The following is a 16,601-nucleotide window of genomic DNA, read 5'->3' on the forward strand; positions in this document are numbered from 1 at the left end:
ACGATAATTCAATGATAATTAAGTACATCAAGTATCATAACTGCGGAAACAATGTCTCAATTAAGCCGTATCGTATTAATCATTGCTATGAGCGTACTGCTGTATGTTCATGCAGAGGAATACTATAACGACGAATTTGATAATGCAATTGATATTGACGCTCATCTCCGTAACGACACTGAACGAATGGAATATCACAAATGCTACATGAATACAGGACCATGTACACCAGTACAAAAGACATTAACAGGTACTTATGTTCGTCTCGTTTCCTGTGAACGGTGAGAGAAGTTTTGCGATAAATAATTCCTGTATATCTTGAATAATAAGACTTCAAAAGAATAAAATTTTTAAGATTTTTTTTATATTGATTCTCTAACGTATTTAAATAATCGTATCGTATTTCTATAAACTTTTTAATTTAAAGGAGCGAAATCAATTACTAGAATAAATAAATTTCAAAAAATATCTTTTTGGTTTTAGACATGTTCAGCGAAGCTTATCACACTAAATGCGACAAGTGTACCAAAAAACAAAAAACATTATTCTCCTCAGTTATTAACTGGTATAAGAAGAATGATCCAGATAAGTGGCAATTAATATTTGCAAAGAGTGTAGAAGATATGAAGAAGAAAGCCACTCAATAATCGCCGGCAAAATAGATGGATAATGGTTCTCCCGATACGTGTTATATCTAAATATATAATTAATATGAATGTATATAATTCCGATTAGCTCTCAGACAACGGACATTGTGATACTCGCACGCACGATGGACGCAATGTCAAATGTGGCCCAAGAGTGGTATTGCTTTAAAACGTTTGAAAAGCAGTTTTTTATTACAATATGTAGTAAATTATTTCAAATATATAGAAGGTGAAATAAACACACATACTTAGCACAGATATAAATATTCATTTATTCATTTCATTGTAGTTGAAAAAAGTAAACAACTCTAATTAGCAAGTCTCTCGCGAGACTGCGTATGCTGGCAGAAGATTAATATGATATGAATATATGATGTGATGACTTATAATATGATTTATAATAACTTGTTTACTCAAATAATATCTGTGAAAAATAATCTAATGGAATTAAGGAAATATTTTGTACTAATTATATTAACATTTGATTTTATATACAATTTGAATTGTCTTATTAACAGAATAATGTTATAAAAAAATAAATTATTTTATTGCGTAAAATTATAGCTTGGAATCAATAATTTTCTTATATTTTCTGGTTGATCAATATATCTTACAGTATAGGATAAAGTGCCGAAATCGTACCGGCTTTTAAATCGCACTACCTCGCTTGAAAATTCAATTATTGTACTTATGGTACAATTATTATATTTTCTTACGGATTATTTAAGATCGTTATTATTTAAGAAAACGGTGCTGCAGCAACGCTGCTACGTTACACTCGTGACACGAAGACAATAGGAGAATTGTTATTAAGTAAATAAAACAATAAATAATGATAGTGTTGCTATTTTTTTAACGTATTTTATATCGTTCCTTCTAAGAAACACATATATCGATAAGAAATATATCAATGCATGCAATTTCATGAAAATTTTTTTTTATTTTTATTTCAAATATATTGTGATACATTAATTTCGCACAAAATAATATCAATTATTAGCAATGATATGATAAGTATGGATTACTTATCTTAAGCTTTATTTTCATTACTGATCTCAGCATTTTGCTCTGTTTGAAGAGAACGCAATGTGAAAATGTATTAATTTCTTTTTAATTGGCTTCAAATAGGGAATGCAATAAAGAAAACGATAAGAAAGTCAATTCAATTTATGTGTGTATTCCCACTATTATTTTAAAAAGAGAAATAGAGAGAGAGAGAGAGAGAGAGAGAGAGAGAGAGAGAGAGAGAGAGAGAGAGCGAGGGAGAGACCAATTGCATCAATCTACATCTCTCTTTTAAACTTATAATAACGACTAATTGAAATCTATACTTACCACCGATAGTATTTTTGGTGCATAATGCATATATTTACACACACGATAAATAAATCTGATTTAAAATACTTATAAGCGATCCTAAATTCTAAGAACATATATAAGGCATTAATAAATATATTTCATCCAGAGTAAGCACGGTTGCCAATTCTCCGTATACATTTAACGTTCTTTAACGTTTTTTTTAAGGAACGCATTACAAAATAACAACAATTTTAAAAGCAGCAATCGATATTCGGCAAGATAAATGAAATCTCTAGGTTTTAAAAAGAGAAAACTGATGACGTAAGTTAAATATTGGTAATCTTCAAATTCATTTATTATTCAAACTGTTTCATATCTTAATTACAAAAAAAAGTAATTATATAAAATAATAATTTCTGATATCATTTGTAAATACACAGTTGTGATACGTGATGCAATATTGATATATTAAGCCTTCTTTTCACAATAATAATTTTTTAATTTTTTAATATTGTCATGATGTACACATTTATATAACATATTTATACATATTTATTTAATAAATGAAAATACTGTAAATTACCGTTGTCTTGTGATGTGATGAACAAATCATTTAAAATCGACGCGGAGCGTATTCAATAATATATATTTTATATATGTTTTTGCATACACGTAATTATAACGTAATAAAATTATATAATAAAAAATTTAATGTACAAATTATATCTTAAAACATACATAATTTATATGTTTTCAATATTCTCATAATCAAACGTTTATATCAAGTTTTCTCACCTATTATATTTCTGCATATACATCTTATGTAACACAAATTTTTTTTACTAAGTAAAATCTATGTAAAGTGAAATGTACGGTTTATTGCAGTCATTTAACAATATCTTAAATCTTATAACATTTATAACTGAAGCAATAGCTTGATTAAGTATCGCATTGATCGTTACTACAATAAACGTACTGATGTGTGGTCTTGCAAAAGAGAAGCTTTACTCTGATGAATTCGATAATATCGATATTCAAACAGTTTTTAATGATAAAGGTTTAATAGAAGACTATTCCAATGCTTTATAAAAACAGGACACCACAGCAGAGATTTTTCATGGGTATTTCTGTACTATTATCAAATCATTTTCTTTTTCTTTGATAACGAATTCTTTAGTTAAAACAAAATTGATCTTTTTATAACGTAGAGGTATTTATATAGTTTGCAAACCACTTACAATGCCAAATATAAATTTTTCTGAAACTAAACATCAGGAATAAACAAAAAATTCTCTATTTACTTACAAGCTTTATTTTAATAAAAATTGCTTAATTGTAAATATATATAATTTTTAAGACTTGAAAAAAGTTCAGCAAACTTGAAGCAATGACGTACGCGACAAATATTTTACAAAAACAAATTTGCTTCTGAATTAATTTGTCATACAAAAAAATAATGCAGCAGAAATAAAAAAGGTTTTTTGATTTTTATTCTTTAATTCTCTATCGTATTTAGATTGCATAAACTTATTAATCAGAAATGAAATTAATTACTAGAATATATATATACATAAATCTTCTCGGTTTTAGAGATATTCAGTGAAGCTTTCCAAACTAAATGCAAGAAATGTACTGAAAAGCAAAAAATAATAATTGAAAAAGATATTGATTTCAGAAGAATGAACCTGAAAAATGGGATAGAATAATTGCGAGAACTTTTGAAGATGCGAAAAAAAATCTGCTCAAACATAACTGCTGACAATACAAATAAATAATAGATCTCAAAACGTATGCTGTATTCAAATTTTCTCGATAAATTAATGTAATACAATAATTAATAATTATAATTTATAATCTGATAAATCAAATAATATTTGTAAAGGATGCCGTCTAATGGAACTAGAAAGATATTTTATAAATTATACAAATTATACAAATTATATTATCTAACACTTTGCAATTCATTTAACAATTTGTATTAACAGAAATGTTACAAAAATAAATTGTATTACATTTCAAATGTTTGTGGCTTAGAAAAGAGAAAAATATTTTTCATTAAAAAAGATATTATGAAGAACATTTATAATATGATCAACTACAAAAATCATAAGTCATAAATGAAATAAACGATCGGGGATATTATAAACGTTTCAAACTGATTGTATTGAGTCTGAATATTATCACACGCAATTATTTCTGAAATAAATAATTTTATTTTAATAAATAATTGTCAGTTTTGCATTTAGCTCCACGACTTACTTAGATTCGTGTTCGCCGAATTGAAATTATAAATATCTTACATCCTAGCTGTTTATTGTAATCATCCCCCCCATTATCAATCTAATAAATTTCGAGAAATAACAGGAAATAGGACATGCAATATCATACCATTTAATTATCACATTAAAATTATATTTATGAAGTATCAATTTCCTTAATTGATGATAACTTCGGTTTTAAGGATATTTAATAAAAGTTTCCAAACTAAATGCAAGAGCAAGAAATGTACCAAAAAAGAGGTACAGAAAAGTGGTAAATTATAAGAATGATACTCAAAGAATAAATCCAATGATTGAAAATTAATAATTGCGAAGAGAGCGCTTCGGCAGCACGTTGAAAAATTAAATATGTACAAGGAAAGATAAACCGATTATTTTCAAATTATCAATAAACACACTTCTAAAAGATTTATATGTACCACAAAACCCAGTTTAACTCTAAAATTTTAAATTTAACTATGCCGGATATATAATATTTCATTACGATATTTCTACATTATAATTTAGAAATAAATATTTTGAGCACATTTATATTTTAAAATATACAATAGCTAAAATCTTTTTCTCAATTATTATAATCATTTTCTTTTTAAATTTAATTCGACAAATAAGTATATTGGCAGATAGTTATTGGTTGAATAAAATATTATGTCCAAATTAATATTGTGCGAGTAATTATCAAAATTGTAAATACTGGTCGTAGTATAATGAAATTACTGGAAGGGTATATTGATGTAGACTATTTATGTAGCTCCTAAAATTTAAATTACAAAAATTTTTTTACGTTGCTGTAATTAAAAAATTGTTGAATTAAGTTAATTTTCACTTAAAAAAATTAACTCCAAATTATCATTTATGTTGAAAACAAGTATCATTAAATATAATACATAAAATAAATTATGTATTAAAAAAAATTTGTACATTGAATTGTATACTTTTAATAGCAATTAATCGTAATTGCTAAAGCTTCTGTATATTATAAAAATTCTACTTTAATTCACTTTAATACGAAAAATATTATGCTTCTCCCTCTTTCATAGTTTTTATTGTCTAGTTTTATTGTCTATAAAGTCTAGTTGTGTTATTGTGTGACAAATGTTTTTATCAGATCCATGACAAGCGAATTGTCAACATAGCATAATATATCAATACTCAAACAGCCGTGTAAATCTTAAATAATTATATTTAGTTTTAATTTTAATCTTATTTATCAAATTTTGCATTAATGATTCAATGATTATTTAATAAACTTGTTAATTTAATGAACATTGATATATGGATGCGAATTGATTTATTCAAATAGTTATTATTCACAGTTCAAATTACGATGAACAAATATGTAAATATACACAATCTAATATTCAATTTTATATATTTAACGGTAATTATTGTATATATTTTAGTCTTATCATTAATGTATTTATTGAAATGATCCAAACTAAAAGGATCGAAACGACTATTTCAATTATTATATGCAATAAAACGTAATTGCAATAACATCGGCTCTCAAAGGTTTTTTATTTTCTGACTTTCTGTAAATATTTTACATTTGTACAAACATGGTTATTTTATTAAGATTTGTATAAAAGAAAACGACAATTCAATGATAATTCAGTACATCAAGTATCATAACTGCGGAAACAATGTCTCTGTTAAGCCGTATCGTATTAATCATTGCTATGAACGTACTACTGTATGTTCATGCAGAGGAGTACTATACTGACGAATTCGATAATGCAGTTGATATGGACGCTATTCTCCGTAACGACACTGAACGAATAGAATATCTCAATTGCTACATGAATACAGGACCATGTACACCAATACAAAAGACATTTACAGGTACTTATGTTCGTCTCATTTCCTGTGAACGGTGAGAGAAGATTTGCGATAAATAATTCCAGTATATCTTGAATAATAAGACTTCAAAAGAATAAAATTTTTAAGATTTCTTTTATATTAATTCTCTATCGTATTTAGATAATCGTATCGTATTTCTTAATAAACTTTTTAATCAGGAGCGAAATCAATTACTAGAATAAATAAATTTCAAAAAATATCTTTTTGGTTTTAGACATGTTCAGCGAAGCTTATCACACACAATGCAAGAAGTGTACTGAAAAACAAAAAAAAATGTTGTCCTCAGTTGTGAACTGGTACAAGAAGAATGATCCCGATATGTGGCAATTAATAGTTGCAAAGAGTGTAGAAGATATGAAGAAAAAAACCACTCAATAATCGTCGGCAAAATAGATGGATAATGGTTTTCCCGATAAGTGCCATATCTAAATATATATTTAATATGAATGTATATAATTCCGATTAGCTCTCAGACAGCGAACATTGTGATACTCGCACGCACGATGGACGCAAGCTCAAATGTCATCCATGAGTGGTATTGTTTTAAAATGTTTGAAAAGCAGTTTTTTGTTACAATATGCAGTAAATTATTTCAAATATATAGAAGGTGAAATAAAAACACATGTTTAGCACAGAAATAAATATTCATTTATTCATTTCTTTGTAGTTGATAAAAGTAAACAATTCTAATTAGCAAGTCTCTCGCGAGACTGCGTCTGCTGGCGGAAGATTAATATGATATGAATATATGATGTGATGACTTATAATATGATTTATAATAACTTATTTACTCAAATAATATCTGTGAAAAATAATCTAATGGAATTAAGGAAATATTTTGTACTAATTATATTAACATTTGAAGCAATTTGAATTGTCTTATTAACAGAAAAATGTTATAAAAAAATAAATTATTTTATTATGCAAAATTATAGCTTGATATCAATAATTTTCTTATATTTTCTGGTTGATGAATATATCTTACAGTATAGGATAAAGTGCCGAAATCGTACCGGCTTCTAAATCGCACTACCTCGCTTGAAAATTCAGTAAATGTACTTATTGTACAATTATTGTATTTTCTTACGGGTTATTTAAATCTTTATTATTTAAGATCACGGTGCTACGTTACAAGCGTGACACGAAGACAATAGGAGAATTGTTATTAAGTAAATAAAACAAAAATAATGATAGTGTTGTTATTTTTTTAACGTATTTTATATGGTTTCTTCAAAGAAACACATATATCGGTAAAGAAATATATCAATGCATGCAATTTCATGCAAAATTATTTTTTATTTTTATTAAAAATTTATTGATACATTAATTTCGCACAAAATAATATCATATTATTAGCAATGATATGATAAGTACTTATCTTAACTGATCTCAGCATTTTGCTCTGTAGGAAGAGAACGCAATGTGAAAATGTATTAATTTCTTTTTAATTGGCTTCAAATAGGGAATGCAATAAACAAAACGATAAGAAGGTCAATTCAATTTATCTGTGTATTCCCACTATTATTTTAAAAAGAGAAATAGAGAGAGAGAGAGAGAGAGAGAGAGAGAGAGAGAGAGAGAGAGAGAAAGGGAGAGAAAGCGAGGGAGAGACCCATTGCATCAATCTACCTGTCTCTTTTAAACCGATAATAACGACTAATTGAAATGCGTCTATACTTATCACTCTAGTATTTTTTGTGCATAACGCATATATTTACACACACGATAAATAAATCTGATTAAAAATACTTATAAGCGATCCTAAATTCTAAGAACATATATAAGGCATTAATAAATATATTTCATCCAGAGTAAGCACGGTTGCCAATTCTCCGTATACATTTAACGTTCTTTAACGTTTTTTTTAAGGAACGCATTACAAAATAACAACAATTTTAAAAGCAGCAATCGATATTCGGCAAGATAAATGAAATCTCTAGGTTTTAAAAAGAGAAAACTGATGACGTAAGTTAAATATTGGTAATCTTCAAATTCATTTATTATTCAAACTGTTTGATATCTTAATTACAAAAAAAAGTAATTATATAAAATAATAATTTCTGATATCATTTGTAAATACACAGTTGTGATACGTGATGCAATATTGATATATTAAGCCTTCTTTTTACAATAATAATTTTTTAATTTTTTAATATTGTCATGTACAAATTTATTTAACATATTTATACATATTTATTTAATAAATGAAAATACTGTAAATTACCGTTGTCTCGTGATGTGATGAACAAATCATTTAAAATCGACGCGGAGCGTATTCAATAATATGTATATTTTATATATGTTTTTGCATACACGCAATTATAACGTAATAAAATTATGCAATAAAAAATTTAATGTACACATTGCATCTTAAAACATAATTTGTATGTTTCTAATATTCTCATAATCAAACGTTTCAAGTTTTCTCATCTATTATATTTCTGCATATACATCTTATGTAACACTAATTTTTTTTATTAAGTAAAATCAATATACAAATAAATAGTAGATCTCAAAACGTATGCTATATTCAAATTTTCTCGATAAATTAATGTAATACAATAATTTATAATTATAATTTATAATCTGATAAATTGAATAATATTTGTGAAGGATGCTATCTAATGGAACTAGAAAGATATTTTATAAATTATATAAATTGTACAAATTATATTGTCTAACACTTTGCAATTCATTTAACAATTTGTATTAACAGAAATGTTACAAAAATAAATTGTATTACATTTCAAATGTTTGTGGCTTAGAAAAGAGAAAAATATTTTTCATTAAAAAAGATATTATGAAGAACATTTATAATATGATCAACTACAAAAATCATAAGTCATAAATGAAATAAACGATCGGGGATATTATTATCGTTTCAAACTGATTGTATTGAGTCTGAATATTATCACACGCAATTATTTCTGAAATAAATAATTTTAATTTAATAAATAATCGTCAGTTTTGCATTTAGCTCCACGACTTACTTAGATTCGTGTTCGTCGAATTGAAATTATAAATATCTTACATCCTAGCTGTTTATTGTAATCATACTCCCCATTATCAATCTAATAAATTTCGAGAAATAACAGAAAATAGGGCACGAAATATCATACCATTTAATTATCACATTAAAATTATGTTTATAAAGTATCAGTTTTCTTAATTGATGATAATTTCGGTTTTAATAAAGGTTTCCAAACTAAATGCAAGAGTAAAAAATGTACCAAAAAAGAAGTACAGAAAAGTGATAAAGTATAAGAATGATACTCAAAGAATAAATCCAATGATTGAAAATTAATAATTGCGTAGAGAGCGCTTCGGCAGCACGTTGAAAAATTAAATATGTACAAGGAAAGATAATCCGATTATTTTCAAATTATCAATAAACACACTTCTAAAAGATTTATATGTATCACAAAACCCAGTTTAACTCTAAAATTTTAAATTTAACTATGCCGGATATATAATATTTCATTACGACATTTCTACATTATAATTTAGAAATAAATATTTTGAACACATTTATATTTTAAAATATACAATAGCTAAAATCTTTTTCTCAATTATTATCAATCATTTTCTTTTTAAATTTAATTCGACAAATAAGTATATTGCCAGATAATTATTGTTTTGATAAAATATTATGTCAAAATTAATATTACGCAAATAATTATCAAAACTGTAAGTACGTCGTAGTATAATGAAATTACTTGAAGGATGTATTGGTGTAATCTATTTATATAACTCCTAATATTTAAGTCACGAAGATCTTTTTGAGTTACTGTAATTCAAAAATTGTTGATCAATTGTGTTAATTTTCATTAAAAAAAATTAACTCCTATTTATCATTTATTGCTAAAAACAAATATTAAATACAGTACGTAAAAAGTTAAATAAAGTATTAAAAAAAATTTCTACAATTGTATTCTTCCAACTTTTAATTTTGATTGCTAAATCTTCTGTATACATTTTGCACCTACATACATCATGTGATTTTTTTATTAAGTATAATTTTTATAAAATAAAACGATGTGGTTCATTGATAATTTAGTATATTAAGTAACTGTGGAATCAATGTCTCAGATATAAAAAAAAAAAATTCTGTTTATGAAATATTTTGTCTCCAAAACGTATATTGTGTTAACATTATAGTTAATATTACTAGTCGGTATTTATAGTTCGATTTTATTTCAAGATTCGATCGTCTTATTATAGGTCGATATTACAGGTTTTCATTTCCAATATATAAGATGCTTACACTCTCTGAGTTAATATGATCATGGAAATTCAGGAAATTCGATTGATTAATTATTATCGATATTTTTTTTCCGTTTCTTACATTACCATCTTAGCAGGGATGAAAACATGTATTAGCTCGGTTCCACAAATGTAAGATTAATTTTATTTTGGAAAATTGTCCAATTTTAGAATTGAAGAAAAAATAAACCGGAATTGAAGTTAATCTTATATTTATGAAATCGGGTCTTAGAAATACAGTTGTATTATGTACACATTCAATGTGGGCTGCGTTCAATATATATATTTTGTATATGTACACACACACACACAGGTGAGATATAGACAACAAACTAAACAAAGAATACAAGAGCAAAGCACTTGTATTTTGCTGTACAACATACTTTATTATTCCTCTATAGTTATGTATCACGAAATAACCACTAAGGCTATTTCTACAATGTACTCTTTCCTGTTCCTTGCTGTTTGTCTCTTGCCTTTTTGATCAATAAGACAAGAGACAAACAGAAAGAAAGAAAATAAAAAGCACATTGTAGAATTAGCCTAAGTCTTTTATGCGTTCTGCAGTAATCATTTTATGTAGATTATAATTTATGATGACGCTACTTATATTAGAGTGACAAATCGATTCAACTCACATAATTTCATTAATATTAACAGTAAGAAATTAAAATCATAACACAATACTAATATAACATAAAGGCAAGTAACAGAGTAGTTGCGGGAAAATTACCTCCTATTTTTTCTTATGTCTAGTTCTGGACGCAATGAGCGATGAACGACGAGCGATATCCAATAAAAGCTGTGCTTTTTCTCACGTGACGACACAAAGCAAAGCTCTTATTAGATATTACTCATCGCTTATCGCGTCCAGTGTGCAGTAGGCATTAATTCTGCTGCATAAATTCCAGCGGCGTATTTGCCGGAGTTATCCTAAAAGTATTGAGTAGAGATATCGAAAAACTAATAATTTGCAGAATATTTCATACGCGCGCGCGCGCGCGTACGCGTGTGGAGAAGGATTTTTCAATCCATAAACATAATTAAGAGAAAAGAGTCTTTAATAATTAATGGTAAAGCAGGATACTCCAGCATCCCCTTAAGCCGTTATATTATTTATCTTGTTAAGATTATAAAAAAATTAATAGTTAACATAGATATTTAACATTTTAAACACGTGTCAGAATAAAGTAGTCTACTTTTAGGATAACTCCGGCAAATACGCCGCTGGAATTTATGCAGCAGAATTAATGCCTACTGCACACTGGACGCGATAAGCGATGAGTAATATCTAATAAGAGCTTTGCTTTGTGTCGTCACGTGAGAAAAAGCACAGCTTTTATTGGATATCGCTCGTCGTTCATCGCTCATTGCGTCCAGAACTAGACATAAGAAAAAATAGGAGGTAATTTTCCCGCAACTACTCTGTTACTTGCCTTTATGTTATATTAGTATTGTGTTATGATTTTAATTTCTTACTGTTAATATTAATGAAATTATGTGAGTTGAATCGATTTGTCACTCTAATATAAGTAGCGTCATCATAAATTATAATCTACATAAAATGATTACTGCAGAGCGCATAAAAGACTTAGGCTAATTCTACAATGTGCTTTTTATTTTCTTTCTTTCTGTTTGTCTCTTGTCTTATTGATCAAAAAGGCAAGAGACAAACAGCAAGGAACAGGAAAGAGTACATTGTAGAAATAGCCTTAGTGGTTATTTCGTGATACATAACTATAGAGGAATAATAAAGTATGTTGTACAGCAAAATACAAGTGCTTTGTTCTTGTATTCTTTGTTTAGTTTGTTGTCTATATCTCACCTGTTTGTATACAGCATTTTACAGGCGGGATTTATGCCCAAAGCATACAAAGTGCTCAGATCGGATTCAGAGCACTAAATGCAATAAACACATTACCTGAAATATGTATCTCACGTAATAACTTGTAATATATATAGGAAAATTGTAATTATTATCTATACTTCATATACGTATTTATCATTCTTATTCCTTAATAAAACTTTGTAAACATATTTTATAAGTTATTGTGTCATTTTACGTCTTATTTATAAGCATTATTTGTAAATTTTTTTATAAGCCGTAACATTTCTCCCCTTTCTCCTATGAGTAGTCACATATTTCTTCTATGGGACTTATGGCAAAAATGTAAGGGTTTCAAAAAATTCTTTTTTCAATATGAGAGGTAAGTATTTTTGGATTTCTAATATTTTCTTCGTAGTAGTAGACAGTACAAAGTTTTTACTGATATTCATTTACCTTAAAATTAGTAAATAATACTTAATAATTAATTAAGTTTTTGTTAAGTACGGCGTACATCAGAGTTACCCTAAATATATCAGAGTTATCCTATATGCAGAATAATTTGAAGAATATGTAAAAAAAAAATCGTATAATTCTATAAAAAAAAAGTGGAGGAGAACTTCATAGACTTTTTGACACTTCATCTAGGAGGGTAACAACGTGACCAAAATATATCCTTTCGAAACCGTTCCCCTTACACATTTTTTAATTAAATCATTAAATAATGAGTTATTTTTAATGATATTTTTTTAAAGACACCCTCTGTAATAAGGACACTGCTTGAGAAAAAAATATATTACTCTATATAATCTTTTCTTTAATTTCATGTGACTTGAACCGTTCTTCTCGCTATCTCGATATATGTATACTATACTTCGTATGCGTTCCGACATATACTATTCTTCATGCCTTATGCGAAATAGATCGTTTTGCATTTCTTTGTAATTATAAAACAAATATTTATTTTATAGACATTTTAAGACAAAAATATTTGCTTCATAATTATAAATATTTATAATTATATATTTTTTTAAATATTTATTAAATGTCCTTTATGTTAGATTAAGTCAGATATTATTTGTATTATTAAATACATATTTTATATAATATTATTGAATTTTACACTATATCAGAATAAAATTCAATTTCTCTTGTCTCATTTCCTGCCGGACTCTCTCTCTCTCTCTCTCTCTCTCTCTCTCTCTTTCTCTCTCTCTCTCTCTCGCGATCTAATTTTATTTGTCATTATCAATAAAGCGTGTCCATGGGCAGATAGGCAACCCTTACTGATGTGTAGGTTACGAAAGCACCTTGTACAGAACGGTTGAAACACTTTTTCGAATTCAGCTTTACTCATAGAACGGTTGAATGTAAATGGTTATACATTTATAGAAATAAAAACTAATCATTAATTGTAACACAAGCGTTTTGAAAGTGTGATCTATCTTTTTTAATATATAGTGCATATTATATTTTAATTTTATACTAATTTTGCATTAATATTAACACAAGAATTTTTATTAAATTATCATTATCATATTGTAATAGTCGTAAATGTCAAACTGAATTTTGTAATGTATCTAGTTTTATACTTTACCACACTGTAATAGTTTTAATAAATGTACTGAATTTTGCAATACATCCTTTCCAATATATGATATAATTTTAATGTTGGTGCAATATTTTGTTCATCAGTCTATATATATTTTAATAATTTATTTTGCATAATTTATTGTTTCTTGTTATTGTGTCTTATCTTATTAATGCGATTTTCATTTTTTAGTTCATTCCTGATATGCGTTTAATTTATTAGAGTACGAGATTTTGATACTTTGAATGCGTTCCGTTATCACAAGTTAATCTATAACCAAAGTAACAAATTTCGTACTAAAAAATTAACGTCATATATATCTCATCTGATCATATATCTCATCACAGGGCGTCATAATTAAAAAAAGAAAACTATCTGATCGTTTTGGAATAAATTATCTGATAAAATAGAATTTTTTCCATCATTTTTCAATCTAATTTCATGGATTACACGATTTTATATACAATGAAATATTCTCTCCGTTGCTTATATATACTATATATTTGGTAGAAACTATTTTAAATTTAATATATTAATTCCTATTAAGTATAAGGAGACAGCTTATTGTTTATTGTATATACAGACTAATTTAATCCATGATATTGTTCGATCGAAAAATGATCGAAAGTATTCGATTTTATTAGATAATTTGAGCGGATAATCCGCTCTTATTTAATGACAAATTTCCGATTCAGAAATATATGCGTATAGACAATCGATCGGAAGATTATATTATTGGATTATCCGTCTGAAAAATAACGATCGAATATTTTTTATCGGACATTCCAACCGATTTATTTCCATTGACGTTTGGTTGGATTTTTTCCGATGAAAATGATCGTAAATATCCATTTGTTATATTTTGGTAGGATAATTCGTTTATTTTTATTGAAAAAAGTAGAAATTTTTCTCAATATCAGAATATAAAAGGAGAAAGGAAATTAGAAACAAGAAGTAAGTAAAATATATTAATAAAAAATATATGGAAAGATCTGGCTGTAGAATGCAAGTAAATGAATGTATAAAAAAAAAGTTATATTGAATCGGAACAAAAATAGCATTACAAACATTAGAATCATGTCTACATATTCTTCAAAAAATTTTGTAATTATCATTTGAATAGGGCAAAGTTTCAATTCTAAGAATATATTTCTTTAATTACAGTACGATGATTAAAGTTAAGAATAATCAAAGTCAAAATGTTCTTTTTATTTAATCCGCGATAACTCAATAACAACCTTGGCAGCACAATTATCGATGCAACATTGACTCAACATGTTCCCAATGTACCAAAGTTTAACCAACGTTTCATCAATAAATTGTGCTGCTAGGGAAAAAATCGTAAAAAACATTTTGAAAAAAATGGTTTTGTAGGGAAAATTTTTTGCATCTTTTATTATATTTATGTGACTGATGCACAAAGATGTAAAAAGAAAATCTTTCACTTTTTCCATTTTCTTGTAATTTTATTATATATATGTAAAAATTTAGAGAAATTAAAACATAGCGATTTCAAAAGTGGAGAAAGTAAATTTTAAAAATCTTTTTTTAAATAGAAATTTTGTTCATTTTTAACGAGTTTAAGTTATATAAGTTGTTTGAATTTTTAAATTCGTGCCACTATGAACATTTGTTCTGATGGCGTTTTGCAAAAGTTGTAAAATTCTTTGATGTGATTGATCTTACCTTTAGTCCTTTCTGGATTAAATGTATAAACAAATCATATTAAAGAATCGTGTAAGAGTTGCAAAGCTTTTTTTGCTGAATGCAGCTAATATCTAACATATTTTTGAATTACGTGAAATTAACAAATCACAATTCAAATTTTCGGTTCACAATCAGCCACATATCCTTAAGATTGAATCTTATTCCTAAGTTATATTATACTATATATAATACCATATATAATACTACATAATGGCACACTAAAAGTGGTAAACAAGTGGAGTTATGAGTAATCGAAGTCAGAATGCTCCTTTATTTAATTCACGAATAATTCAGGAACATGAAATCAGAAATAGAAATTTTTTAAAAATTATTTTGTAGAGGAAGCTTCAAACTTTCAGGATACGTAGTCGAAAATTTTCCTAACTTTTTTTTGGGCACGTAAAAGACCCCTAAAGTGAAAAGAAAAGTTTTCATCTTTTTCAGCAGTAGTTTTTTAAATATAAATTATCAAACTCATAAAATATTGTAACCTTTCGAAAGTAGAGATTTTTGACGAAGATATTGTATAAACAATTTTGAATTAAAAAAGAAACTTTTTATGAAGAAACTTTTTCCCCAACCCAATAAGATTTGCAAATTATTTTCAGACTTTAACAGAATTTTGATCTGTTGCTCAATTGTAAATATGTATAAAATATTTGATTTAATATGTCTATACTGATATTTCGGAACCTAATTAAAGTTAGATGAAAAATTAAATAAGATGGGATTACGTTGAGATGATTTGTGTGGCGAACTGTGCTTCTCTGATGAAATTTTGTGGAAAAAAGACCCTTATGAAAATAAAAATCGGAGCGTAAATCTGATATAATGGGAGAGTAGCAAAAGCGTAAACAAAACTTCTAGAAGGCGGAAATTAGAACAAAAACGTTAAAATGTAAAAAAAAACGTACTTCTTTCACATTTCGTTGTTACAATTTTCGCCTTCTAGAAGTTTCATTCATGCTTCTGTTATTTTTCCATTATATTCAATTTACTCCGATTTTTATTTTCATAAGGGAGGATAATCAAATTTGTCGAGTATAGTTTGAATACACTAAAAATGATATCAAAATAATTCCATTGAAGAGTTTTTTCATTTTTCATCTATCTTTAATAATTCTCGATAT

The 16,601-nt window shown here is 26.7% G+C and overlaps 1 protein-coding gene across 1 annotated transcript; it reads left to right on the top strand.

Moving 5' to 3' along the window:
• Nucleotides 1-6,727, top strand: LOC105154682 (uncharacterized). Its single transcript, XM_011070361.2, has 5 exons — nt 1-250; nt 484-646; nt 736-804; nt 5,841-6,067; nt 6,300-6,727. The coding sequence occupies exons 1-5, from the start codon at nt 52-54 to the stop codon at nt 6,461-6,463; spliced, it is 822 nt and encodes a 273-aa protein (XP_011068663.2). The 5' UTR covers nt 1-51; the 3' UTR covers nt 6,464-6,727.
• The last annotated feature ends 9,874 nt before the right edge of the window (nt 6,728-16,601 follow it).

This window comes from Acromyrmex echinatior, chromosome 1 (assembly GCF_024713525.1).
Source record: "Acromyrmex echinatior isolate Ae372 chromosome 1, ASM2471352v2, whole genome shotgun sequence".
Lineage (NCBI taxonomy): Eukaryota > Metazoa > Arthropoda > Insecta > Hymenoptera > Formicidae > Acromyrmex > Acromyrmex echinatior.